General features: G+C 38.7%; 1 protein-coding gene across 2 annotated transcripts in view; it reads right to left on the bottom strand.

Moving 5' to 3' along the window:
• Positions 1–27736, bottom strand: part of KDM7A (lysine demethylase 7A) — a 60253-nt gene that overhangs the window by 9792 nt on the left and 22725 nt on the right. For both annotated transcript variants that reach the window (XM_072400221.1, XM_072400222.1), the window contains exons 3-14: positions 21260–21377; positions 20924–21084; positions 19030–19171; positions 18322–18508; positions 13935–14097; positions 10643–10730; positions 9737–9843; positions 8948–9039; positions 8124–8213; positions 5670–5876; positions 2399–2523; positions 324–484 (exon numbers count right to left, since the gene is read on the bottom strand). In XM_072400221.1, the coding sequence (XP_072256322.1) occupies positions 324–484; positions 2399–2523; positions 5670–5876; positions 8124–8213; positions 8948–9039; positions 9737–9843; positions 10643–10730; positions 13935–14097; positions 18322–18508; positions 19030–19171; positions 20924–21084; positions 21260–21377 (1641 nt within the window). The remainder of the gene's footprint in view (positions 1–323; positions 485–2398; positions 2524–5669; positions 5877–8123; positions 8214–8947; positions 9040–9736; positions 9844–10642; positions 10731–13934; positions 14098–18321; positions 18509–19029; positions 19172–20923; positions 21085–21259; positions 21378–27736) is intronic.

The raw sequence follows: 27736 nt of genomic DNA, 5'->3' as shown, positions 1-27736 counted from the left end.
CATGTTTATTGAGCGCAGAAACATTATGGCTAGCCAAAGTGCACTGTATTAGTATCAAGATCCTGAAGGCAGTGACACCAATCCAATAGGAAAAAGCATCACCCATTCCATCTGTCTGGGAGGGCTTGTTGGTACAGAAGTGAAAAGGGTTTTATGTGTGGGGTACCCACTGTACGCTGGTCATCTTTAAACTCTGATGAGATACACCTCCACCTCCCAAGGAGCCCCAATTTTATGTCTCCTGTTATTGGAATCTAAATCAATGGCATTTATATGGCAGGGAGAAGTAAACATTTAAGCATATCTTGTTTTGTAAGACCTACTATTAAGTGGTTTCTGAGCTTCTGCCTTATCCTCAGCCTCCAAGCTGGAGCAAGGCTTCTCCACTTTAGGAATCTTGGCTTTTCTCAATCTGGCATGATCCTCTTCATCGTCACTGTCTGCAGTGTACAGGCTTCGGTCATTGAACTGCTGTCGTTCATCTCTGTGTCCAATAAACATGGAAAACTCATTAATAAAACAGAAACAGGCCGTCTGTTGACAAGTATCAAAATACATTCACTTCTTTCAAGAATAAACAAATGGTGCAACTACAAAATGAGTGGCTCTAAACCCACTTGTTATGCTTAATTCACAGGGTTAAGGGCTTAGTCTACACTGACCGTTTCCCCAGCCTTTAACCTGAGCGTTTAAAAGCCCATGTTTGAAATTCCCGATGGGCTAGTCTACAACACCAGGGCGTTTCCTTGAGGCACATTTTTGAGCATTTAGAAAAAAATTAAAACGCATGAAAATGCTTATAAACGCCTCCATTGATTTCAATGAAGGCATTTTGCGGGTTTATAAATTTTAAAAATGTCAATAAAAGTCTCCATTGACACAAATGGAGACGTTTATAGCTGTTTTCTTAGGTTTATAGGTGTTTAACACCTTATTATGAAAGCTTCTGTCGAAAACAAGATTGCAGAACACATGCCTGAGCTGCGCTCTGCTCTCCCGATTGCTCCTGCAGCCCCAGCAGAGCTGTGACATGTGTTTTGCACCCGAGTACAAAGCACATGCCATAACTCTGCTGGGGATTCCTGGAGCAACAGCCTCATACGACCTCTTCGTTGATTGGCTGAAAAAGGTAATCAACTGAGAGGTCGTATGAGGCCACTGCGCTGGGAATCTCCACCCAAACACACGACAAAGCCCCACTAGAAAATCCAGGAGCAGTGTGCACATACAGCCTTCAATCAATGGAGAGGTTAAATGGGGACAATGCATGGTTTCAGAGCACATGCCGAAAGTTCGCTAGGGATTCCTGGAGCAGTGTCCTCATACAACCTTTCTGTTGATTGGCTTAAAAAAGGGAAACCCTGATGTCGGCTCAAGTGTCATCAGGGTTTCCCTTTTCTCAGCCATTCAGCACTAGAAGGGAATGGGCAGACTTGTCCTCATTTGCCCTCTAGTGTCTGGGGATCCCACTTTGCCAGGAGTCCCATGGTTGTGCTCATGTCATGAATGCAGCCGTGGGAATGATCCTTTCTTTGTGGGATACCCTGTAAAAAAAAAAAAAAAAAAAAAAAAAAAAAAAAGTTAAAATACAGTTAAACACAAAACACATACATCTAAAAATTGTTTTTACATATATGTTTATCCCTTTTTCAGGAAATGAGAAGGGGGTTTATGTACCCCTGTACTCACTCCCTTGACTTAAAAATAAAACTCTTCTGACTCCTATAAATTGTGGCAAATCACAGTAAAACACGTCAAAGGCGTTTCTAAGCATTTTACAAGCCTTTTAAACCTTGCCTATGCGTTTTTAAAACAGTCCTTGTAGACCCAGCCCTAAAGTGTTACCTTACCCACAGCTTCCAATTTGTGTTTTTTTTTCTACGTTATGGGTTGCAAAACATTAAAAAATAAATGCAATGAAAGTTTGAAAGGATTAAAAGCAAAGTAAGGCTTTGTTTACACCATGCGGTGCAGTACACTGTGGCTCACAGTGTGCAATACACATACAAAATGTCTGGCATCTCTGTGTAAGCTTTCTACGTTTGATGGTGCTGGAGCTTGCACAGGGTTAATGACTATAAACCCTCTCCCAGATGACCATGTTAGGGCCTGGAAAAAAGCCACCTCAGCATTTTCCAAGAGCTCCAACAGACTGAGAATCAAAGTAAAACAGAGCATAATCTATATCTGAATACCTCTTAACTACTCCTATCCGTCACAGACAAAATTCCAGCACCACCCACGTACTATATTACTCTGCAAAGCAATTAAACTTCTTCAAGATCCCTAAAGTCCCTCATATTCTCCAACATTCCACCTTACTTTATATGTCAACCTTGCTGTGTGACTGAAGTGCTAAAAACTGCACACCAAAACGACAATACGACCTTTTTATTACCTTATTATCTTTCCGTTGGAAAGCAGCAGCCGGATGTCATTATCTTTTATTTTCTGATCGGGAACAGTCGAAGATGGCTGCAGCGGCTTGTTAAATTTCATATTCATCTTGTAGCTACCCGAGTTCTGACAAAGCAAATATTCACAGTAAATGAGTCTATACTATCAGATCAAAACTGCATTTAAAAGTAAAACTATGATCAGGCATTAGACATTTGGGAAGATGTAATTTACATGTGGACAGAGAAGAAAAAATAAGTTATCAAATGAAGTAGTTTTAAAGTATTTCATGTAAAAAAATCTAGATATGTTCAGTTCAACAAATGATTTAATGAATTACTATGATGAAATATATTTTATGTATAAACTGTAATTCCATGTATGCCCTGGAGCAGTCATATTGGGTTAATACATTTGCAGCCTTTGATTCCTGCAGATTAGTGCTGCACAATGCTTGTACCATGTATTCTTTTCTCTGGCTTAAGACCTACCACCTACACCCAGGGTACCGCCATCTTCTGTGCACTGTCTGCATTGACTTTAACCGGTGATCTTACAGCTGAAGCCACGTCGCTTACCTACAGCCATGAAGCTATTTTACTATATGATTGCCATAACAGTTATGCCATGTCTAGCACCTTGTGTAACACATTAAAGAAAAAAATGATGATAATCTTAAAAACCACAGAACAGTGAACAATGTCTAGGCTTTAGAGCAAAGTTTGCCAACCTTTTGGATCTGACAAACCACCAAATTCAGAATTTTTCCTGCGAGGGGAGCCGTGTGTCACCCGAAGGGAAAGAAACTTCCCCCCGAGTGATGTGATGATGCCAGAACCTGCCCACTCTCCCATTGCATGCTCAGACCTGCTTGCTAAACATCCTGGGGGGACAGTAGAAGTAGGAATACTTTCTCTTTATTACAGGGAATGGGTTTTGGTCAAGCCTTTACGCGGCTGATGGTGTCCCTATACTCCACACCCACAGCTAGAATCTCTCAGAGGTTTCTTCTCACTCTGGTTGGAGATCCGACATGGAACTAGACAGGGTTGCCCCTTATCTCTGTTACTTTTTGCATTAGCTATTGAACCCCTTGCTATAGCCATACGACTTAACCAGGACGTTGAAGATATTCAATGTGGTTCCATACAGCATAAATGTGGCTTGTTTGCTGATGATACCCTTTTACATATCACTTTACCATTACCTTCATTGCCCAACCTATTTAAAGAACTTAATTTTTTTTTTTTTTTTTTTTAGAGGCTTCCAGACTCAAAAAAAATGAAATAAATCCGAAGCCCTCAACCTCTCAATTCCGGAAAACCTGGTATTCCAGCTTAAACAAAATTTTGAATTTAAATGGAATCCTAAGGCTATAACTTACCTGGGCATCCAGATTTCCTCTTATGGGATTTTTCCTGAATAGGTGATTTTTGGATGGTAAAAATTTCATTAGTAGCTCCCACTTACAGGATAAATTCCCACTCACTGAAATGTTTCACTATTGCCAAATCAGATCATTTATCCAATCTAAACTTCAAGGTCTATCTCCTGCTTACCAAAGTAGAGCATATGAAAAATCATGCATCCATCACTGATACTAAGTGGTTTATATAGCTCTCTTCCCTAGTGACAAAAGATTGTGTTATATATATCAATGGGACACAGATCAGGCGGAGGAGTGGAAGGTTCAAGATTGACAAGCTTTGGCTGCCTCTATGTCATCAATTTCTTTAAACAAGTGCCCTATAGAAGCTAATTACAAGGTTTTGCTGGGATGGTATATGGTACCCACCCGGATTAACAAATTAAATCCGACCATTGCTCTGTGCTTTAGATGCTGCTAGCGGTTGGGCACCATGTTTCATGCTTGTTAAACTTGTCCTAAAGTTCTGGATTCGTATCTTTAATTTGCTGTTTACAGGTACACAAATCAATATTTCGAAAAAAACGGTAAGTGCTTTGTTCCCCAAGCTACCAGGTTCAGTAACTTAACCTCACTGTAGATTAGTTAAATATATTTTCTTAGCAGCTTGCTTAACGACTGCTTGCTTATGGAAGCCTCCGCCATTCAACTTGATTTTAACACAAACTAAACTGGATTATGACAAATGATAAATTAGCTTGTACCTTACAAAACAACAGATACATTTTTTTAAAACTTGAATCTGGGGATAGCCTACACTCAATACTAATTTTTCTGTGAGAACCCTAAACTATTTTCCAATCTTCCACCCTTCCCCTGTTCTTGTCCCTCTCCCGCACCCCTAAGTGCTACCCCGTGCAGTTTTCACTTTTACCTTCTACACGATATTTTAGTTTGAATATATTTGGATTGTTTTATTGCAAAAATGTTGCTGCACATTTGACAGTGCTATAATTAATGTCTTTTTTTTTTTTTTTTACTTTTTCTCATGTTCATTTTGATGCTTAATTGTGGTTTATTGCTTACCTCTTCTGCCCTCATAAATAACTGTAAAAATTTAATTCCAGTTTTATTGAGGCTTTGTTATTTTAATTTGTATTCGGCCGAAGAGACATTGTTTTGTATTTGTTGTCACCATATGCAAGAAGTTTTACTTTGTAAAAGTGCAGAATATTTGTTTTATCTTTATATATGGGATTTGGTTTAAAAAATATCTACTGTAATTTACTTCTGAAACTTAATAAAATCTTTGAAATACAAAATGACAGCCAGGAATTGCTCTGTAAAAATTGAAATTGTAGAAGCTGTTGAGAAAAAATATATAGATAGAAATGCTGTATTTTACAGGTGCAGATAGAAATACAAAGTAACATTATTACTCTTGCAATTATTCTGTTTTATCCATCCGTAGATCAAAGAGATGACTTACTATATATCACAATCTTATGTTCAGTGATCACTAAACCCATCGAGTACTAAACAACCCAATATTTACATTGCCAAAAAGCAGTAACACCACTGCAGGACTGGTTTTAAGAAATAGTCCTGCAATATTTGTCATAATCTAGAATGAATGGCAGTAGGGAAGAAAGCAGGTTAGATTATTGTGGATTTACCATGACTGTTTTCCTAAAATTAGTTAGCATAAAAGTTGAAATGTACTTGAATTGCCCCCCTGTATCATATTATGCACGGTATCGCCAGGTTCTAGCACACAACCTCACAACTTTCCGTACAGGTTTTGTAAGACTCTAAATGACATAATACCTGGTCAGCTCCCACCCAAATTTATTTTTTGGGTTTACCAATTCATTAGGCTGGAGTACTATGGGGAAATTGGACTGACCTGTTCCCATGGAGACATCTCCAACCTCTTCAGCACTTCCCTAGTGTGATGCTCCAGGATATCGAGGTTAGAGGGTGTTTTGTTTGAGAGGTCGCGCAGCCGCCGCACTGTCCGCTTGGAATGATGGGAGGATTTCTCCTGCGAGGGTCGGGGGAGTGGGCTCAGACTGTGGATTCCCTGAGATTTGACTGGCTTGTTCCCCTCCTCCTGAAAATCAAAACAACAAGTTATTTAAAATGTCTTTTTTTTAGATTAAAATTTTGAAAATCAGAAATGTGCAAATACTGAAATTGGATTTAAATTTTAACTGCACAAAGTAATACCAATATATTTACATACATGAATACTCCTGCTCAAAACGAAAGCCTATGGCCTGGCAGACTCGGCCATTATCATTTGCACAAAGTTCTCTGGTAAGCAAAAAGTTTAAATGAAACCAAAAGTACAGAGCCCTCTCTACTGGTTAACCTACAAATATCTATATTTAATTAAAAAAAAAAGCAAGAGTGAAAAATTTATTGAGATTATGTAGCTATGGACATTGAAATATTCACATACAACAAGGAAATGCCTTAAAAAAGCTCTGCAAACAAGCCCTTAATAAACTTTGGCGCTTTATCCAAAATACAAATGGAGCTGCCGAGTCACTGCTGGAAACGCTGAGCCGGGCTGCTAAGTCTAGCTGTTTATTCATGATAAGGAAGAGGGGTCAGGAGCACTTGAGCAGCTAAGTCACAGCTGAGAAAATGGAGCTGACACTAAATCAATGTGGGAAGGGAGTAGCTGAGCTGCAGAGTCTGTGCTGGAGTGGGGGAGCAGAGTGAGAAAAGTTGCTGAGTTACTGCAGGGAAGGTAAAGAAGGGTGAGCAGAGCTGCTGAGAGAGTGGATTTTAAGGATTCTTAAAGCATAAGAATTCGGCAGCGCTGCTGCTGTCAACTCCAAGGTGCCTGCAGCCACAAACATCAAAGCTCATACTCATTACTGCTTGTTTACAATAGATCAATAATTGAAGGCCGATCACCTGGTAAACCTTGTAGCCATAACCTAAGTACTTTCCCTTTAAAAGCAGTCTTACACACGTATAAAAGTGCACCAACATTGGGTTGCCTATTACACACGCTTTTTGTTTTTTACGTCAAAAGATATGCAAGAAAAAAAACATTTCATAGCATTATTGATTGCTGCCGTCTTTACAACACATCTTATGCCTGTCCAATCAAAGTCAGATTTGTCACAGTACAGCGCAAACAATGCAATGCTCCTTGTACTGAAAACAAAGTGTGTTTGTCTAATACACCAGCAGGTCTCACAATCATTATAGATCTGTCTCTCTGTAGGGCTGAAGTGGCAATTTCATAATCTGTGGGGACCTGTGGTCCTGAGATGCTCCATGTACTGGATAATTGAATTTACAGCTCCCTTGACAAAAACCAATGCAGGAAGCAGAAAAGTCAATACCAAATGGTTTCTGTTCCACTTTATCAGCCTGAGGGCTATTTGAAGGGGAATCAATGTATGCAAGTGTTCGTTTTTTGCATTTTTTTTATATTGCTTCGAAAAGGATTTACATTTTTCTGTGGTTTGTGTGTCACAAAACTAAATGATTATTTTAGATTTGAGATGCAGCTATTAATTTACATTCACTGATGCAAAAATGAAAGGATTAGCTTTACCTTATTGGTGGTATGCTGGGTATCATCACCGCTTTAATTACTCTGTATGTTTTATTTGTTTAGGAAACATTTTGCTCAGCCCAAGACCAATTTAATTTTTGCATCTTTGCATTTTTTTGTGCTGTACCCCAGCATTTACGTTCACCTTTTCTCTCAGTGCAAATGTTGCTTCCTGCTAACTCCAGTACTTTGAGTAACAAGAATACATTTACACAGGAGGGGGGACTGTCTGACCAGGTCAGTAACTAAGTGCTGATTCCAAGCACTTGGTCCAACTCTGGTGTCTATTGGACTGTTGAACAGTCAGTGGAGGAAATTAAAATAAATAGTGATAGTAATATGCATATCTGAATGTATATCTATATTTTCTCAAAAGAGCTTAAAGCAAAACACAAACTTTCACAAAACCAACGTATTCCAGTCTATTTAAAAAATGTTTGAAAATGGAGCTGAAAATCAGAAACCAATTAAGAGTTTGTAAAGAAGAACAATGCAGAATGTTTTCTTAAATGCTGAAATAGACATATGAATTAGCAAAAAGGGTGATATAAAAGAGTCCAGATTTATCAAAAAAATAAGCATCATTGCCCTCTTTAATCATTTGTTAAAGATCTCTTAAATTCTAAGTTCCTCGGGTCCAGGTCCTCTACGCCTCCTGTGTCTGTTTAATGTACAGCACTGCGTATTATATTGTCACGTTATAAATAATTTTTATTATAAATAATTATTATTACAACACAATACAACAAAAAAAGTCATGTTTCTGTTGTGTGTTCTTACCTCTACAGAGCGAATGATTTTAGACAGCTCTTTAATCAGATGCCCAGGTCGGATGTTGTCTGGGATTTCGGAAGTATGTTCTGTTACAGACTGGAGAAAAAAAGAAAAAAAAAAAAAGACCATTTATCAGCATTCATTTACTTTAAATATACACCCAATTAAACTTCCAATTTATATTAGCCAAATACCTTTCTCCCTTTTGAAAAACATGCTTTTAGTTAGAGAAGGACCTTGGCTTTGTGAGTGGAAGCAATGATCTCTCTTAAAGAGGTCCGATACATCCCCACTACTACATCAGAGGTAGAGCTCACCATAGACATTATGAGCTTTGTTATATGCACACCAATAGGTCTGACTCAGCAGGAGCATTTCAGGTTTCTGCTACGAAACAGAATGGAAGGCTCCTGCTCTGCAGCATGCTGGCAGTGAACAGGATTTTCTAATTTTGCTATGACCTGTATGACTTTAAACACCTTTAGGTTTAAAGCACCTGGCAATGGTTATTACCATTTCAACTGGACCTACAATGGGAGATCACTGACCCAAACACAAAAAAAAAAAAATTGTCTTGTTTGTGTTTTAATTCCTCAATGTTTAATACTTTCTGAATCACTGCTACTTGCAGCACAACCTGGCACACAGTTATCTGAATGTTTGTCTTTAGGTGTGTGACAACTACAGATGATCAGATATTTAGAATTCTTTAGAATGAATTTGCAATTCACTCTTCCAACAGATAAAATAATAAAAATATCCATAATCTTTACATGCATTATACACAGTGATAACATGCAGAAATCCTGTAGCTTTAAAAGGAAACTTACTTCATTTTTCATCCAGCTTTTCAGTGCAGTAATTAATGCTTTTATACCTTGCTTCAAATAATGTGGAGGATGAAAACCATCTTCTCTTAGCTCTACAGTAAGGAAAACAAAATTTTGTCAGCTTGTGCCACATTAAAACTGGCTAATAATTTAAAAGGCAATTATTTTTTTTCAATGCATTTTAGATAAGCATGTAAAAAAGGCATTTCTTTGTAATTTGTATTCATAAATGCACACATTAGGCACAAACTTCATAGGAATGCCTTGTAATGAGTCATAATGGCTCCTTACAATCAAGAATCAGATTGCTGCTTTGCAGCTTAACACAATGATTGTGCTTCACTGCTACTTCTTTCAATACAAACCTACGTGTCAACTGACTGAAAACAATGCCCGCCACATGTGGCCAATATCCTCTGTCAATTGTTAATGGTTACATTAAAAATTGTATTTAGCCACTGAGGAATCCCTCAAACACCAAAAGACAGTAGAAAAAAAACATTGTATTTATTTCACGGAGAGGCAATAAATATTCCACCATTAAAATATCACTTGGTATACGTTAAAGTAAATGATTCACCAATGGGCATTTGTACACTAAGGATTTTTCACTTGAGTTGCTGTAATTTTACAATCCTACCAATCAAAGTTCTTAATGTTTTATTATTACAATGTATTCTTTCCCAGCCAAAGCAGAGTTGTCAGGCGGAGAATCACAGCAGTCGGACCTATAAGGGAAAATAAATGCCCATTCCTGACAAGCCCTCTGTAAGGTAGGTGATGTTTTACCTTTTAAAGTTTCAAGTAAGTTTTTGGCCACAAACCAACAAATCGCCTCCAAAAAAGGGAACTTGAAGAGATCTGGGGTCTTCAATCTTTTTTCCATCTCATAACACCTAGGGAATAGAATAACAGTCTTTACGAAAGCATGAAAAAGAAATAACACCAAGAACAGATTATCCCAATAACTCTAGTTAGGAAATTTTCTTATTTTTATGAAACAAAAAATAAAAAAAATTGTATATTCATGTCAATGGTCATTTCTATGTACATGGCGCCCTTTGTTTAGTTAGGTGCATTACCACTCATCCTTATAGTAGCAAGTTCTAAGGAAATTGCACTGAAGAAATAAACTGGGGTTGTAACATGCAAAGCACCACATCACAGAGCTGCATTTGCCTCTGGGTATTGATGACTAAATTATAACATTTAGCAGCATCTGTATGCTTTAACATAACAATCATCCTAATAGTAATTTGCAAACAACTATCGAAGGCTTTAATTATATAGCTTTTTTTATATATATAAAAACCTACTTTTTTATATAGGCTGATGAGTGCACACCTTGGTAAAAACATTTGTTTTTTAATACTGTATTTGTAATTGACAGTTGCTGTGTAAAACATTGCCACCTGCAAGCCAATTAAGTTATTTATTCATATCTTCAGCCTGCATTGCATCACCATCTCCTAACTAACAAAGTGATTACATGAACCAGCAGCTGTGCAAAGTGTTGGCTGGAAAGAGGATAGATTAGATAGATTAGATGGATAGATAGATAGTTTAAAAACTAAAATGCAATAGCTTTTTAATTTGAGAACCACAGAGTGGAGGGGAAATAACTAGGTATTTACAAATTGTTTATTTGGTGAGCCTGGTTAGTCTAAAGTTTGGAGATTGTAGACAAGGTCTTACCTGAGCTGCATGCCAATGTTTAGGTTGTGCAAAAAGTTCCCACCAAAGGCCATGCAATCCTGAGACGTGAGCACAGCGTGAATCCAACCTGCAACAAGAAGTAACCCATTAAAACTGTGTCCTCTATTGTCCTTCTTTTTCCCTTTGGATAGGTTTCCGATTGATTGTATTTGTCTTATTATATGTGTTCGCCTCCACTGTTTATTATTATCATTATTGTAATTGACACATGTATTCATCCACTCTTGTTGATGCCTGATATTCAATATGCACAAGGACTGTTTGAGATAACTATTTTCAGATGTATGGAGAATTTTGATGCTATCGACAGTGTACTTTATGCTATTTTATCTATGAACAAGGCTAACTGCCCTCTTAACACTTCCAGGCCTTTCATTATACAGTTGCCCCATACCTGTTTTGTTCAGGATTTTACTTTTTGGTATGTTATTGCACTTTATTGTTACTTCTTGTTTTTCTAATTCTGTAACTCTGTTAAAACATTTTCAATAAACATACAATTTAAAAAAAAAAAAAAAGTGTCTTTTACAGAGCTAAATGACTCAAAAGACTAATTATTCCAAAAATAGCTGAAACAGCAAAAAACAATTCAAATTTCTGTCACAGGTCATGTATTATGTATTCAACAAATGAAAAGATTCTAGAAACTTCTATCTAAAAGATAGAGACAGATACACCTTCAGACAGCTGAGTGTACCAGGGTTATGTTATCTGACCTAGACAAAGATTAAAGGTAGGCCCAGAGCCAGAAGCAGGGAACAGAATAGGCAGGGGGGCTGCATGACCATGTGTATAGGGGGACCAGCGTAGGGAAGGGTTAGGTTCTAAAGCGTACCTAAACTCAGAAATTTCACTTTACATAAAAGGGCAGCCAACCCTTTTATGTAAGGTAAAAAATTCAGTTTTTTTTTCGTTTTTTTTAAGTGCAACACCCTTTTTTTTTTTGTTTTTTTTTTTTTAAAAAGGGTGAAGCACAGCCCCCTAATTCTCAATTGCCTAGGCCTGGGGTCAGCAAACTTTTTGGACTACTAGGGCATTTCAGGAGGTCAAGAAGGCACACTAGGCCAGAAGAAACAAGGTGTCTAAGGAACGGTTTTTCAAACGGTGACTGCATACGAGCAGCCTCAGTCTTCTGCTCATCAGTGGTGTAGTCTCTGTACTTGTGCGCGTACTTGGCATCGAAATGCCCCTTGAGATTCAACCGCTTGAAAGTGTCGTTGCACACTAGACACAGAGCTTTGTTGCCGCGTTGGACGTAGAATAATTTGTCAGTCCATTCAGGGTTGAAGACACGACGTTCAAGGTCAACCTTCCGGAGACTTGTAGCTGCGTGTTGCTTCTGCTCTTTAGGCATAGTAATTGGGGTTACTGTGCGGGAACTGTATGATATCGTGTGAACTCACGCTAACGCGACAATTCAATTACGCTGGATCCAACAATAATTAACTAGAGGGGCGTTAGGCTGGACCTGGCCCTATCCGGCATAAAGACTGGAGTTTGCCTACCTCTGGCCTAGGCGATAGGGAATGAATGGGAGCGCAAAGCCTACCGGGATACCTACGTCAGGCATCCCGGGAGGCTCCTGGGTGCTGCTTTTGCACATGTCTGAACATCTCGGGCATGCACAGAAGGAGCCTTTTAGCTTAAACAGAAAAAATTTCCGATCTCTTGCATGTGCAGTGAAATCGGCAAATTTTTTTTTCAATCCTACGTCACCCGATCTCGCGCCTGGGTCAGGTGAAGTGGGATGAAAAACCAGAAAGAGCAAAAGGTGGCAGCGCTCGAGACGAATGTCGGGACATCATGGGACCTGATGCAGGACATCCCCGGAGCAATCGGACTGCACTGTGGGATTGAAGGCAAGTATTTTTTGTTGTTGACATTTTCAGTTTAGTTACTCTTTAAGGAGGGTAAAGGATGGGGTAATGAAGTTGTCAGGTGGTTGGGTGGGGGGTGGGTGTGCTGGGCAGGAAGGAGGTTACTGGAAGCTGGGGCATTGGCGAGAGAGATTTCAGACCTGTGTTTGGTTGAAGGTTTGTGGATAGGGGGTTGAGGTCCTGGAAGGCAGTGGTTGTGATGTACAGTGGGGGGATAAATGGTATTAGACAGTGGGCTTCCTCTGGAGGTGGGTCTGCAAGGGGTTGATATTTGGCACCCAGGTCAGAGGAGGGTGACTGAATGTCTAAAATACCAGGCTGGTGGACCCAGGTGGATGGGGTATTGGCAGCGATACCTTCCTGAAGCTGCAATCAATGTTGGAAAGGTCTCGAATGCGTTGTTATGTACAAACTTTGTGTTTTGTTAAATATTTAGGTTGTATAATAAACAGCCGCTTCAGCCAAATTTTGTTCCACAACTATATGTTGTGCATCATTCTGGGAATTTGGTATGTTATGGAGGAGAGGCGGTGAAGCAGTCATTATAAGGGAATTAAAGCACTCTATGCTGCCCAAGTCATGCAGCATCCTTACATAAGAGAGATCAATGTAAAAATAATTGTATATGTCTCCTGTGCCACTCCACCTTCCTACACAACATAACAGTCAGGAAATGTTATAAAAGTCATCTGCTGGGGCCTGCTGACATCACATACAAAATAGCAGAATCCAGCACTAGCCTCAGAGCTTTTGGATCCCTACATAAGAGATGACCGATATGTAATATGCTATGCATTACATGCATATATATTCTTATGCATATCATTTTGTTGAAATGAACATTTTGGTGACAGTGTGTTTTTAAACATTTGCCTATTGCAAACCTTTTTACTCTTCCTCAAAGACAGCATCTGACAAAAGCGAAGCTTGTAATTTTATTACTGAGTCAACATAACAGCAAGAGTAGAGTGCACCATTTTTTTGATTGGAAAAACATCACAACAACTTGACAATTGCTTTTTTAATATTTTGGTGATCGAATCTGATTGAATCCAACAGAATGGCAGTGGAAAAACACACGCATTTTCTCGTTTCAGAAAGATTCTTTAAAAACCAACAAAAAACTTTTGAATTTGTCACAGAATGAAGTGTATAACCAGCATTAGAAGGAATAAAGAAACAGGAAGCATACCGTTTGAAACAGGAACATTCCACTCCTCCGAACACATCGTTGGCCGATGCCGTCGTCTCGATGACCGCATAATTATCTGTTGTCTCCCCCTTATATATTTAGCCTACTTTAATTTTTAAACCTCAAACCCCAAACTCATACTAAGAAACAATATTTAACAAAGAAAAAACCCAGGAATATTAATGTTAATAGCAACATTTACCTGTAGGGACAAAAAGTGTGTGACCCTGTTTTACCACACACTTGTAACATTTGTCCACCTTATCCCCAAAAAACTCCTCGCTTTGGGTAACAGACGAGCTCCATGCTTCGTACTTCGCCAAGTTCTCATCAGTGGGCTTTATCAAGTAAAAAATCTTCTCCCCCTGAAAATCAAATCATTAATTTGTTAATAAAAATTGTATTTGCTTGAATATTCAGCTATGAAGTTGTCAGCTATATCACTGCATCACAAAAAAATAAATATTATCTGCTACTTGGTCTAATCCATGTGTCCCATCTTAAAACAAGTGTGCTCAATCCAAATCTGAAGTCTGATTCTGCCTACGACGTTAGGATCTTAAGTTAATTACGCGTATATACACGATTAGCTACATTCCCAAGTTCCACAGCTACTATGTTATCTCTATACATAACTTAACTTTTCCCTCATGGTTCCATGACATTACAAAAATGTAGTTTTATGTTGCAACAACATATGCAATTACACATAATTTACCTGAGTCCTTGTATTTGCATTTGTAGCTCGCCGCTCTCTCCTGTTGAAGAAACCAGCAGTAGTCGCCCATCATGTTGGGGTTGCACCGACTTTGATATCTTGTTTCCATAACAGAAATGTCCTGATGGAACCCCTCCCCTTGTTCATCACTCCCACCAGCCAAATTTTGTGGGAAGAAGTCCAGATGGGAATGTAAGAAATGAATTTTAAGGGACTTGCGTCAGCCAAGTTGATGGTATGATGTTAGCATGTTGTTCACAAGTTCAGCATGGTTTTCAGCTCGTTGGCTGCCCAGAAAGTTTTGTGCAACTAGCACAAATTAATCCCAAGCAGCAAGTTCAAGTGGGTTGAGTTTGTCTCTGAATGAAGCATCACACATCAAATTGTGAATTTGGCCTGCCTTCAGTTTAGCATCTGTTATACCTTTTCCAGACTTGTCCTTCAGATACTGAAAACCCATAATGTTGGAAGTGGCCAAAATTGATATGTGATGAATATGACTTGTATGTAAGAATGATTCTGCTTCCTTGAAAGCAAGCTAAAAACCTCATTATCTATGGAGACAGATGCAGTCCCTAAAACAACCATCCCAGGATTGCTGAGCAGAGACCATGATTGATCTTCCATGAGTGGATGCCTGAGAATCAGTAACACCTTGGCCAGTTTGACCACCTGGTGGCAGATTTTACCGAAACTAGTTTACTATTGCTTCAGTCTTCCTGGAGGAGGCAGGGGTCTGTGATAAATATCCCAAGCCTGGGACAAGGACAATCTGTGTGACCTCTTGATCAAGACTTCACCAAGGATGACTCAGCAATGTGATTTGCTCTGGACTTGCAGCGGGGAGTGGTTCAAGGAGAGAAAACCCCGTCAGAATCACCATGTGCTAGAGATCGAGCTAGACTCCATTCTGCTCCCTTTCCTATATACCACTTTACCGTCATCCCTTTTGTCTTGTGAATCATATGAATATAATATCCTAAGCTGTTATCAAACCTTTCCCTTTTGTAAGATCTATTGGTCCTTCATTGAAAACAAGGCACCCCAAAACGGAGCACATTCTACACATACCATCATGATCCATTGCAACGACAAAGTTTCTTATTAATCCAAGTTTAGAATGAAGTTGCAGAAGGGAGACTTTCTGTGGATCAATGAGTGATTTATGCTTCATGTTGTGCTGGCCAACAGTGTGTTCAGGTCTGGGTGGCCATTCTTTCACTTTGTAATGGTTTCTGTCATCACAACTGTTCCACAGGCACAGAAAGCACATATATTTTGTACATCCCAACTGCAGGCCAAGAAGGAGTGCCACCACCTTCAGGTCACCACAAACATTCTACTTGTGTTCTGAATAGTTAATCAATTTCAAAATGACCTCCATAGATTTCTATGTTTCTTTCATTCCCTCGACATGAGCAAGAGGAACAGAAGGTTACCCTTATGCAGCAATATAGCTTTTAAACTTGCTTTGCTTGACTCTATGAACAATCTCCACTGCTCTGGTATGTATTCGCCACCTAACTCCATCATTAGACCACTCACGTCGGTACAGAAGCAAATATTGTTTTCTAGCTTGTAATAACCTGCAAACTTTGTGTGACGATCATGAAAGTGTGAAGTTGTCGTTCTTTTTTGTAGCAAACTCCACTCCTTTAATCTGGAGGCTAACAGTTCAGACCTCTCTTTTGACAAAGACAGGTGCCTTACTAGATCATCTAAATCCGATTAAAAAATGTGGCTTACCCTCTTCAAATTGGGGTTCATAACATTCAATAACATCTACATCAACCTCCTGTTTCTCATCAGACATATCACTGTCAGTAACAACATATGTAGGACGGACTGGCACTGGCTTCAGAGCAGATTCACAACGAGGATAGACAATTTTTGACTTAGTCTTCATCAAAAACCCAGCAATTTTACTCATACAGAAGTAGCAGTGTGAGTGATGGTGTTTTTTGCTTGCGCCAAACCATAGGCACAGCAAAAGGCATTTTATTCCTTTTCCCAGTCAACCATTGTGTATGGCCAAGGTAACACACCTGACAGCAGATATGAGGTGCCCAGCTTTTATCCTGATCTCTAATTTCACATCCAAAGTAATACTTCTAAGCAAATCTCACCCTCTTGGTTAGGTTCTTGATTGATCACATGGGGTATATTTGCCACAAATGTAGTAAAAAACGTCCGGTTTACTAACACAGCTGCGCCTATGCATCTTTAGCTCAAAAGAGACTCACTATGACCAAGCTGTAGTATCCAATAAGTTGGTTTCGCACCAGAGACAAGCCCTTGGTCCATCTCGCCCTATATACCCATTTCTGATGTCAGCTCACTTGCTTGCCCAGCCGCTGCTGGAACATACATGCCACCAGGGGAGGTCATTCAGCTGAGGCGGGAGCAGGCATAATGGTAGCTGCAACTGTTCCCACGAAAAAAATAAATAAAAAATACATTACCCAATTACTGACCATTTAAACAGCTATAGCACGCCTATAACTTAAAATCTGTACATGATAGGCAAATTCTGAGTTCAGATTTGGAATCAGCACACTCGATGTCATGTAAATCACAGGTGTTATTCCTAGTAGCAAAATCGTTGTTGTGCAGTGTATACACTTTCTTTTGGTCAGGTCTGTGCACACTGTGTGCCCATTATATGAGATTCCCACCAACCCGTTTTATTACAATTAAATGCAGAACATAAATGAAGAGTTGGATCCACAATAGTAGAAGGGATCACTTTCAGGTAGGAGCAGAGTTTAGGGAGATCTCCCCTTTGAAGACTCCAAGTCATAAAACAGGCTAACTTAACACACCAGGGTCTACTTATTGCTTTATTTTAGGTGGACTGACCACTTAAAAGAATGATTATTCCCAGTTCTATTACAGAACACTTTAACCTCCCGAGCAGTAACTCTGAGTGTGACTCGGGGTAACCTGCTGAAAGCGGTAACCCCCGAGCCACACTCGGGGTAGCTAAAAAAATAAAAAACAAACACTTACCTGGTCCCATCGGCCTCCTCCAGTGTCCTGCCATCCTCTGGCCACGTCCTCGATCTGTCCCCCGGCGAGTCTAAAAGCGGTACATTGTCTTTCATGAAAATTTTACAGTTTAATATAATAGTATGAGTATAACAAAATCATGTCAAAGTTTATTATTAATTTTTTTTTTTATTTATATAATTTATTAGTTTCACATGATTTTGTGTTTCAAACTTCATTATATTCTAAATTTTTATGAAAAACAAAGCTGAATGTACCGCTTTTAGACATAAAAATCCGAACAGAAATGAACCGCCCAGGAGGTTAATTTACAATTATAGGTTAATATACACAACACGCATGCATGGTAATAGATGGATGTTCAAAACATAACCAGATTTTGAGGGTGGAGTGGGGATACATAAATATCTATGTGTGGTGATAAGAATAGGGCCTATGGTCAAATCACATACCCAAGTGTATGTGATAATAATTTAATTACAATAATGGAATCCACTTCAAACTGTTTGATGGATCAACTACCTCCTAAAGCAGATGTATACCAATACTTTTTTTTACATTTGGATAAACCTGAAACCCGAATACTATACTGTACTAATTTTTTGTGCCCTCTAGGAATATTCAAACTTTAATTTTCTGTGTAATACAAATGTGTAATACATTTGCTCTAAATGATGGGTCTTCAAGAATTGTAGTTAACAGTTATCACATTGGTAATGCTGTATTGTAGCAGGCCAGGCAAACGATATAAGTTTTTGTGCACTTGGACTGTAAAAGGGTGAGGTTTACAAACAAACAGATAAGTGTTGTCAGGCTGCAGATTGCATCCTTTTAATATTTTTTTTTTTAGTCAAGTGCTTACCCACAAAACATGATACCAGACAGAAGTGCCTCCAAAGTCTATATGGAAGTCTGTGTAGCTGTCCTCTACCCCCATCAGACAATACTTTTGAACGAACGGCTTAGTGAAGACGGAATCATCAGGCCAGTAGTTCTCCACCCAAGAGAGCTTTTTACCGATGTCCGGGACTTTTACTAGTTCTGACATCCTAAAAGTGCAAAGGAAAACAAATTCAACTGAGCAAGATAAAAGGAAGAAAGTTTAAGTCCCAAGTGTCCTCTGCTATGACACCTATGTTCGTCTATCTGACATGCTATCAACTACAGATAACTAAACCGAACACTTTAATTCAATATTATTTCCAAAAGGATTCCACATGTTAAAAAAAAAAAAAAAAAAAAAAAAAACAATCAATAGCATTATCGCACAAAAAATCCTAAACTAAATGAACAGAATTCCAACAGCCACAATATGGTCAAAGAAAACTGCCCTTAAAAGTAATCAAGATTTTTCAGCTGTTTTGTTAAAAAAAAAAAAATTAAAGCAAGCCTCTGACTGGTTAGACATCCAACACTTTACTGTACACAAAGCCTAAAATCTTGTCACCAATCATTCACACTCAATGAAACGGTAAATCTACTTCATATTGCAGCAGCTTCTAAGAGGCTGGCTGGTAAAAGCAGTTTCTATTCAGGTCCAATCCAAAGGATTCAGATAGTGAAAACTTACTTGGTGTCAGAGAACTCCAGGCTGATGACGTTTAATACTTTGGGTCGATCAAGGTTCATAAAATACTTCACAAAGTTCTTCAGCTTCATCTTGCTGTCTGCTTGTCTAGCCACATCGATGACATCAATGATCTTCTCTCCACCTGTAGAGGAAACAAGAATAAGCATTATTCTTTTTACAAGTCATTGACATGCCTGCTTAAAGGAAAACCTACTGTGTATTTTGCGTGAATACAAATTTATCTGAACACTTTTTTTATGGTTTTATGTACCTTTTATATCTTATGCAGATTTGTTCCATAACTTGATGCCTGTCACATTTATCCTAATAATTGGTTTGTAAACTTGATAAAGTATAGTTACCAAACAGTGCAGCCCAGTACTTTTCCCCTTTAGCCGTTAAACATATTATGTACAATCGGGAAGAGCCCCAGATCATGGAAGCTTAGCCAAAACAGGCTTTAATTTCTGCTCCATGCTACTCTACCCTTCCTCATGATCCAATGAGCTTATAGCAGTACTTATGGTGTTTCTTACAAAGCAGTCTGCAGACATTAGCCTGGTAGAATGTAGTTTTAAAATAGATCAGACACGATCAATAGACTAATACTAAGCGAGGAGCCCAGCCACTGCATAGCATTACAAAGAACGAAGAACAGACGGCATATGCAATGAGCAAATATGGCCAATTTCATGTATATACACACATCCATACATTATAATATAGAAATATTATATTATAGAAAGTTAGACAGAGAAAGCACTAGTAGGGTAAAGAAGAAAGAACAGTATTAGCAATAGTGCGAAGTAATTGTTCCCCTTCAAACAAAAAGCAGTCATCAAAGCAGGTGTAATACTGATGAGAACACAGGATTACCTAAATGAAATAGAGATATTTGATACGGAAAGAGCAAAGCATCCTTTCAGCGACACCGACATAATCACAGCACTCTCCGGGGGCACTGAGGCTCCTACACAGTCTTGCAATGCAGATTTTTACCTATCTGCACACATCCCAGACTAAACACATTAAAATGCGTGTCACTTCACCCATGGGCATTGAGCCATCTGCTGCTTTTATGACAGCCGTGCCAGTGTCGAAGCTGCAAATAATTGCATCGATAAAGTCCAGATAAACAAGTACGAATCAGGATCCCATTCCAGACTTAATAAGTGAGCCAAATTAATATGGGAAAACAGCCAAAAGCAGATTAAAAATTCTGAGCTTCCTGGAAAACGGCAAAAACACAGAACGATGAAGAACATACTGCAGATTAATCCTTCAGAGACACTGCTGCACAATTAAATGGGTGCATGGGGACAGGCCTCAGCACACTATACGGTTGAGGCATCATGGTCTAATCATGTCTCGTACATGATTCACATCTGTCTTTTTTCAGCACTGGGATGAACATTTTGTATGCCCAGACAGTAGGAGCTTTTTTATTTATTTTAACCCACCTCAATTCAAGTCCCTTATATTACATAAAATAGGTTTTCTCATACTGTTCTGTAAATTAAAAGACATTAGCAACTGAAGCATAAGGAAACACTAACTCATATCTCCATGTAGCAGAACGCCAACATTTTTTATCTCATTTTAGAAAGTATTAGGAGGTTAGAATATCTACCAGGTTTTTGCTACTGTTCAATCATCACTGGAAGGATTTAGCCTTGTTTCTAGGGCTAGAGTGCACTATGGGAAATTAGGCTCTAGTGGACGGACAACCTTCCAGGGAAAGTTAGAGGACCCCGTATGTCCCGTGAGAGAAGAGAAGATATGGTGGAAAGTGCTCAACCCAGAATAGACTATAGTTTTTAATGCATGGCTATTCTCACAACATAAAGTGGAACAACAAGAATAAATGAAAAGAACACAATAAGTATATTCTCACCAACATAACGCTCCACGTCCATAACAGAAAAGGTGGGAGGAGGCAGTCTGAGGCCCAGATCATCTAACTGCGGCACCATTATCGGAAAGTTGAATCCATGTTTTTCTAGGTACCTCTGTGTCAACTGGCTGCCATTCATCCGCAATATAATCTCGTCCGCGCTATAAAAAGACCATTGTAGGTTGATGGTTAAAGGCTGAACTCTGGCTTACAAGAACCGATCAGATTTTTTTTCCCTTTAAGTATTTGTTGCCAAGAGGGAGGATTTCAGGGTAAAACAAAGTTCTTCTTCCAGATACTCCTGCTCATTATTGCCGACATGAGAAAGATTCATACCTTGGAAAGGTCCGTGCCCGCAGCTGTTGTACAAAGGTCGTTGTTCCCGCTTGAACTGGCTTTGTCCCATCTTCAGGCTCTGTATAGTCGTGTCTATGCCAGTTTCTCCTCTTCTTCACTACAGGAAGACAAAAAGGAAAAGTTACTGATTGCAAAGAATGAGCCAAAAACAATGAAAGGAACCCAGGACCTATACCCTGACAAGTGTGGGGTAAAAGTCAACATATTTTAGATTATTTCTGAACCAGGAAAAAAAAACAATGTCATTCCTTCGGAGTGGTTTCCAGAACACAGTGGCACCATGGGCATGATTGTAACTGAATAGTTCTTTACAGAATTGATGACTTCTTGGAAATTAAAGTGGACCCTCATAGTGAGCTGATAGAATACAATGCAAAGGCAGCCAATTTTAGATTATTAAACACCTTTCCCCAGAAACCTTTTTTAAAAACATTAGGAGTGGAACAATCAGCTAGGACAAAAGAAATAACCAAACATTTTTGGCAGCAGGTAGAAATCATGCTTAAGACACAAAATAAATTACCAAGGCATAATTTAAGGGATGCCACTAGTATCAGAGGACATCATGGGTAACATAGGGTATACCCAAACAAAAGGTAAGCACCTTCTCTTTCGGTTTCATTTTCAAAAAAAATGATTAATCAGAGACCAGGTAATCTTTGTTGAATCTTATTTATCAGGTGAACAAATTATTGGTTAATTCTGCCAGAAATCCAGCATTGTCCTGTGCACCCTGCGTGGATACCTATTTAGAAACATGCAGGGACATTTTTGCCAAAACTACCCTGTCAGCCCTACCATGCCAGTTTAAGTTTGGATGTAAACATAATACTAAATCTGGACATCAACCTTACAGCAGTCAAAGAAGGACTGAATGTGGTGCTTTTCCTACTGATATAGAATACATCCTAATTTCTTTACAGTTCAGTTTGCCTCTGGATTATTAAATATCACAGGAATAAGGCAGAGCTATAAAACAAATTCTACATGAATCCATCGAACAAACAAGGACAATTGCCTCCTCAATGGTGCATGCAATTCCTAACTTAAAATGAGTACCAATGCAGAATCATCCAATAAACAATCTTATACAAGGACAGAAAATAAGTTGTAAGAAGCAATGCAGTATACACAACATAATGGTGCACCTAGCAGATGAAAACAATAGATGTAATGCTGAGCATCAATTACAGCAATTAAAGCATGCAACAAAACATTCTAACACAAAGAAGAGAGAAAATAAAAAAATATTTGTCAGTTTAAAGAGAAGCTGTATTGGTTTGGTGTAAATGTAATCATTTTTTTTTTTACTATGCATTTTTAAAAAGAATAAAAAAAGGGTCTAAGAGCACAGCCCTAGCTGTTTGCCTTCAGACTGTTCTCTCTCTCCATCTAAAACTTGCACAGCCCCTTTTAAAGTCGAACTAAATTTAAGCAAAATAAACTGAGCGGGCAGGTTCATTATTGAGGAAGGGACAGGTTATGCCTCTTCTGAAAAAAAAAAAAAAAATTAGCTGCCCATTTGTAATCTTTTTTTTTTTCTTTAATATATCATGCTGTGAATCCTGGCATTATCCCAGGCACTGGAAATTAATAATCTCCCATGTGCATGCAAGAAGCCAGGAGAACCGGGTGAAGATGTCCACGGCCACCACACAGTGAGAGAGGTAATAAAGAACAAATGCACTGTTGTAACTGTACATATTTTAACATATACAATGTATTACAAGAACCCCTTTCCATATTGCAAATGAAGTTGAACTGCAAAAATACAAAATGGAAGAACAAGATAAAACCTGAAAAGCAGACAACTAAAAGATATGAGTATTGGAGGACTTAATCATCAATATCAGGCAGCAATAAAACTTATGAAGCAGTAACATTGTAGGGTGATGGCGATGAGTGCAAAGGGGGGGAAGTAAAGTAAAATGTTCTTGTAAAATGTTCCTACTGGGCATATACAAGTTAACCCCTGCAGTAGCCCTACTGCAAAGGAAAGATCGGCTTTAACTACTACACTAGACTGTGTGTGTTGTGATCCCAGGCTTTGTAAATCCCAGAACTGGGTGGATAAAAAAAACACATTTTTTGGCAGGTAAGAATATTCCTATAAACACACATGAATTGTGTATTTAATGGTTTGGTTGGCATTCACCTTTAAGCACTTTGGACATTTTGTTGAGCGCCTAGTTGCACCTTAAACAGACCTCTGAGGACTTCTCTATTAATCATTAGCATGCATATATTAATTAGGAAAAAAACAATTGTTGATAGAAATCAGAGGCTACAAGGTCAAGTGTTTGTTGAAGCCAGGCCTTGAGGAGAATACCACACAGATGTTCAGAAAACCACTCCTGACTTGGCTGGTGACCAAAACGATGAGCCCTCGGCCAAGAATTAACTTTCGGCACATCTGTGTTAGCCATTTCATTGGCAGCTGTGCCTAATGCTCATTAGGGCCCATCTGTAAAATGGTTACGGACGATCTGTAATCAGCATTCTACAGTATGGAGACAGACAATAGGAAAAGATGGCATTTCAAACACGAGGAGACAAAACTCCATGGTGCAATCTATGCATCACACATGACCCAAAGTCAACCTGTACGAAGATGGTACAAATAATAAATTTGGCCATCATGCAGTCTACTTGTTTTAAAAACTTTATATGGCCGACATAGAACAAGCATGCAGATAAGCATTTCCAACTTTCTTTCCATTCTTGCATATGAAATCCAGGTCTGTTTAAAGTTTTGAAGGTAACTGTTCAGACAGGCAACTAGCATAGGCATGCATGCAAAACATAGCAGTTATTTTTGTTATAGCAACACTCTAATCAAACAATGGAAACAAAGAAGAGGAGAAGAAGAAGCAACAAACTCTTTTGATGATCTAATGATGCTCCATTACTGACCATTCAAGATGAAGTTACCTGACTAATCTGTACTCAGAGAGCAGTGAGGCTGGTCACAGTATTAGCTATGGAGTAGTTTAGGAGTTTCTGGATCAACAAAGATATGTCAATTCACGGATATGTACCGGTAGTCTAAATGCGTTTTTAACTTGGAATATAAAGTTGTGCTTTTGTAGTGAAATAGTATACTGTAACCAAAAAGAGAGAAGGATTCTGATCCTGCTGATTTACTACTGGCTGCATTTCATTTGGGACTCCCTCTCCTCCTCTAAGTCCCATCATCATGTTTCTATAACCCAACATTGGTTCTGTAGAAATAAAATAGATAAAAATTCTATAACAATTCTTGCAGGAGTAGCTTTTAGGCAAGTCAATTCCTAAAGATGTAGGGTTGTATGTTTAGGATCAGTGGATGGCCTGATGTCCTATAAGTGTACATGGAAGGGGAGCATATACATACTACGTTGATATAGCAAATAGAGGCAAGTTTACATCCTCAGCAGTGCAAAGGTTACATTTACAATTATTTCAATATACAATAGGGGCAGGTGGGAATTTGATGGGGACAGCAATGGACTGTAATAGGATAGGGTGACAAAATAAATAGGGCTGGAGATAACATCCACAAAGTGGTGATGGACAAGTGAGGGAGGATATGGATGGCATTTTGTAGACTGGCACGCAGGGCTGACAACAATAGTGGGGATTTCACTACTCCGCGAGTTGCTACCTCAAACAGGTATTTAAAATACACTAGATTTCTGGCAGATCAAAAGGTATTTTTCTACATCTTTTAAACAATTTTACCAGGATAAAGCATGGGGAAATGTGAATGTATTGCAGAAATTTACTGCATGCTTTTTATTTATATTTTCTCATTTTGCTTATACAAGTTTGTTTGTAGAAAATGTATGGATAGGATACATATCAGATATTATAGTGAGGGCATGAATTCTTACAATGATTGAATAGCAGCTATGTCTACTGCCTAGACTCCTACCATTTGAAGAGTTTCTCCATCTGCAAATAGTACTTGTTCTACACGGATTTGAGCAGGTTTGTCTATCGCTGGGAAAAGCAGAAGGGATCTTCTAATATTTACACAAATCATGATGCTGATCATTTTGGTGCCAGCGTGAGGGAGTTGTATGTACGTTTACAACTCTTTGCAGTCATTGCCAAAATCCCATGAGTTCAGTGGGGTAATTACTAAGGATTTTACAACCTCCTAGATTAAAATTCCTTACTTAATGGACCCAACTGGCACAGCAGCAAACCCTTGTCCTACAAGTAAGCTACAAAGTCATTAAAAGAAATGCAGGGCAAAGTGGGCAAAGCTAAGTTTTGTATGCAGAACGCCTAAACAGATGGGTTTATAGAAAGGAGTTTTTCTAGGAAACAATGGTTACAGCGTGTACAGTAAAGAACATATGTTCACGCTTGAGGTGGGGGGGGTTAAAAAGCCAATACAATTTTGTGGCCACATAGCAAGGCAGTTATGAGATATACTGAAGGTCTTTAGAGGGTTTATAGTCTGCCCACATGTGGTTTCCAGTCAACATTGAGAATGAATTATGTAACAGTACAAGCAACTAGAAAGGTCATTGTGAGCCTGTTTTCTCCTTTACTGTTTGATAACTGTATGTAAATGGTTTAATGTCCATAGTCTGTCCATGGGTCCACTTTAATTACCAACAGAATGATAAGCAAGGACTATGCTCAAAAATATTGCATATATTTTTTTTTAGGAGTTGATGAAATCTCAGGCTCGCACTTGAAGATCACCTTTAAGCACCAATGTTATGGCGTATGGAGCCATGTTTTACAATCAACTAGGGTCCATGTTAAAGTAATTCCTCAGACTCATATTTGATATTACCAGCTCAAAAGTGCTAGCTTAACCTGAACACAAGCTGGCCTCCAATGTAGGGTATGAAGAATCTTATCACAAAATTATATTTGTGTTAAAGATGAAGATCAGGTTTTTAAAGATTGGCATATAAAATCCTAAGGATCAGAAAGAACTTGGTTGAATTCAGTTGCGCGCCTGGAGTTCACTTTTAAATGCCAATAGGAATGCAACGATTGTATGTTAAAATTTCCTTGTAGACATTTCTAAATGTTTTGCTATATAAGCATTCCTGGTCATATGCATAGTGGTCCACTTCATAGTGAAGATAAACCAGACTGGAGTCATCAGCACAGTCCCACAGTTGAGTAAAAGACACTCCCGGTAGGTACTGGTCATTGTTGGGGGTAACTTGAGGGTAATTCAACCAGATATTCCAGTAGGGGGCACTGCAGAATTAAGAACACACTAAGTACCTAGAAGAAAGAATAAAGAACACATTATTGATGGTTGATCCAGAAGGATACACATGTTTCTATTGCCATCAGGACACATTTCCTATTAGCAAGCAACAACATTTAAAGAGGTTTCTTTTTTCACACTCTCCAATAGTCTGTCAAACACATGCTCAAATCTGATGGGAAGTATATAAACATTCAAATTTTACAAAAAAAAAAAAAAAAAAGTAAAAAAAATCATACATAAACCATTCACAACAAACACATACATATATATAAATATATATTATTTATACAGAATCATGTAAACCGTGTCGCCTGTGCAGTTCTTGGCTGTGCTCCCAAAGAGAAGACCAAAGAAATGGTTGTTGTTCCTGCCTGCAGCAGACTGCCTAGGCAAACAATTTTTCCTGAAGTTCAAGAATGTGTTTTTAACAATAACAGAAAATGACAGCATTGTGCACATTGTGGCATGCTTAAAATATATTTATGCCTCAAAGCCCCTTATCCTTATGCTACCTGTACTAGAAGACAGGGAGGAGAAGGAGCGTCTCTCCTCTGATCCATTTAGCCGTTTGGGTGCAGTTTCCCTTCACCTGATCATTCACAGCAGAACTGTCCTACTCCAAACAGCAATAGAATGCCAATACATAAAACAAAAAATCCTATTACTAAATAAGGAAATCAATACGTGAACCATCGCCTTAGCTTTTCTAACCCAGGACTGTTTCCAATAAAACTGTACAGATTTAAAGAATTAGTTTTGCGGAAAGCCGTCACAACATTTCAAGAGCCAAAGAAGTAGCAGATACATGAAGTAGCACATTATCCCTAAACAGACTACTGTGGTGGTGGGGAGGGGGCTTACTTACCATGTAATTTTTATAATTTACCAGGGGTGAAAAAAATCTTTGTCCCTTTTTTTCCAGTAGCCTGCTTTTTTGGCACAGAGCCCACTGCAAAGGTTTAAACATGCTGGCGCCTAGGAGTTAAAGAGGAGTAATTTAATCCTGTGTCACTCAGCACCAGAGTTTTCAGAACTAGAGTAAAAGCAGCTCTACTCGATAAGGCAAACTCGGGTCAAGGTACACCAGAGGTCAAGTGCCCGAGTCTAGCTGCCTTTCTTTGCAAGCTAGGAACAGAAAACTACTAAGGGGATTTTTGAACTTAATCACACCTCAGCGAGGCCTGCTGAAAACATCAAACAGCTGCTTGGTGTGGTGTTAATTATTTTTA

The sequence above is a fragment of the Pyxicephalus adspersus genome, chromosome 2 (genome assembly GCF_032062135.1).
Source record: "Pyxicephalus adspersus chromosome 2, UCB_Pads_2.0, whole genome shotgun sequence".
Classification (NCBI taxonomy): Eukaryota; Metazoa; Chordata; class Amphibia; order Anura; family Pyxicephalidae; genus Pyxicephalus; species Pyxicephalus adspersus.
The sequence above is the reverse complement of the archived record's forward strand: the minus strand, read 5'-3'. Positions and strand labels throughout refer to the sequence as shown.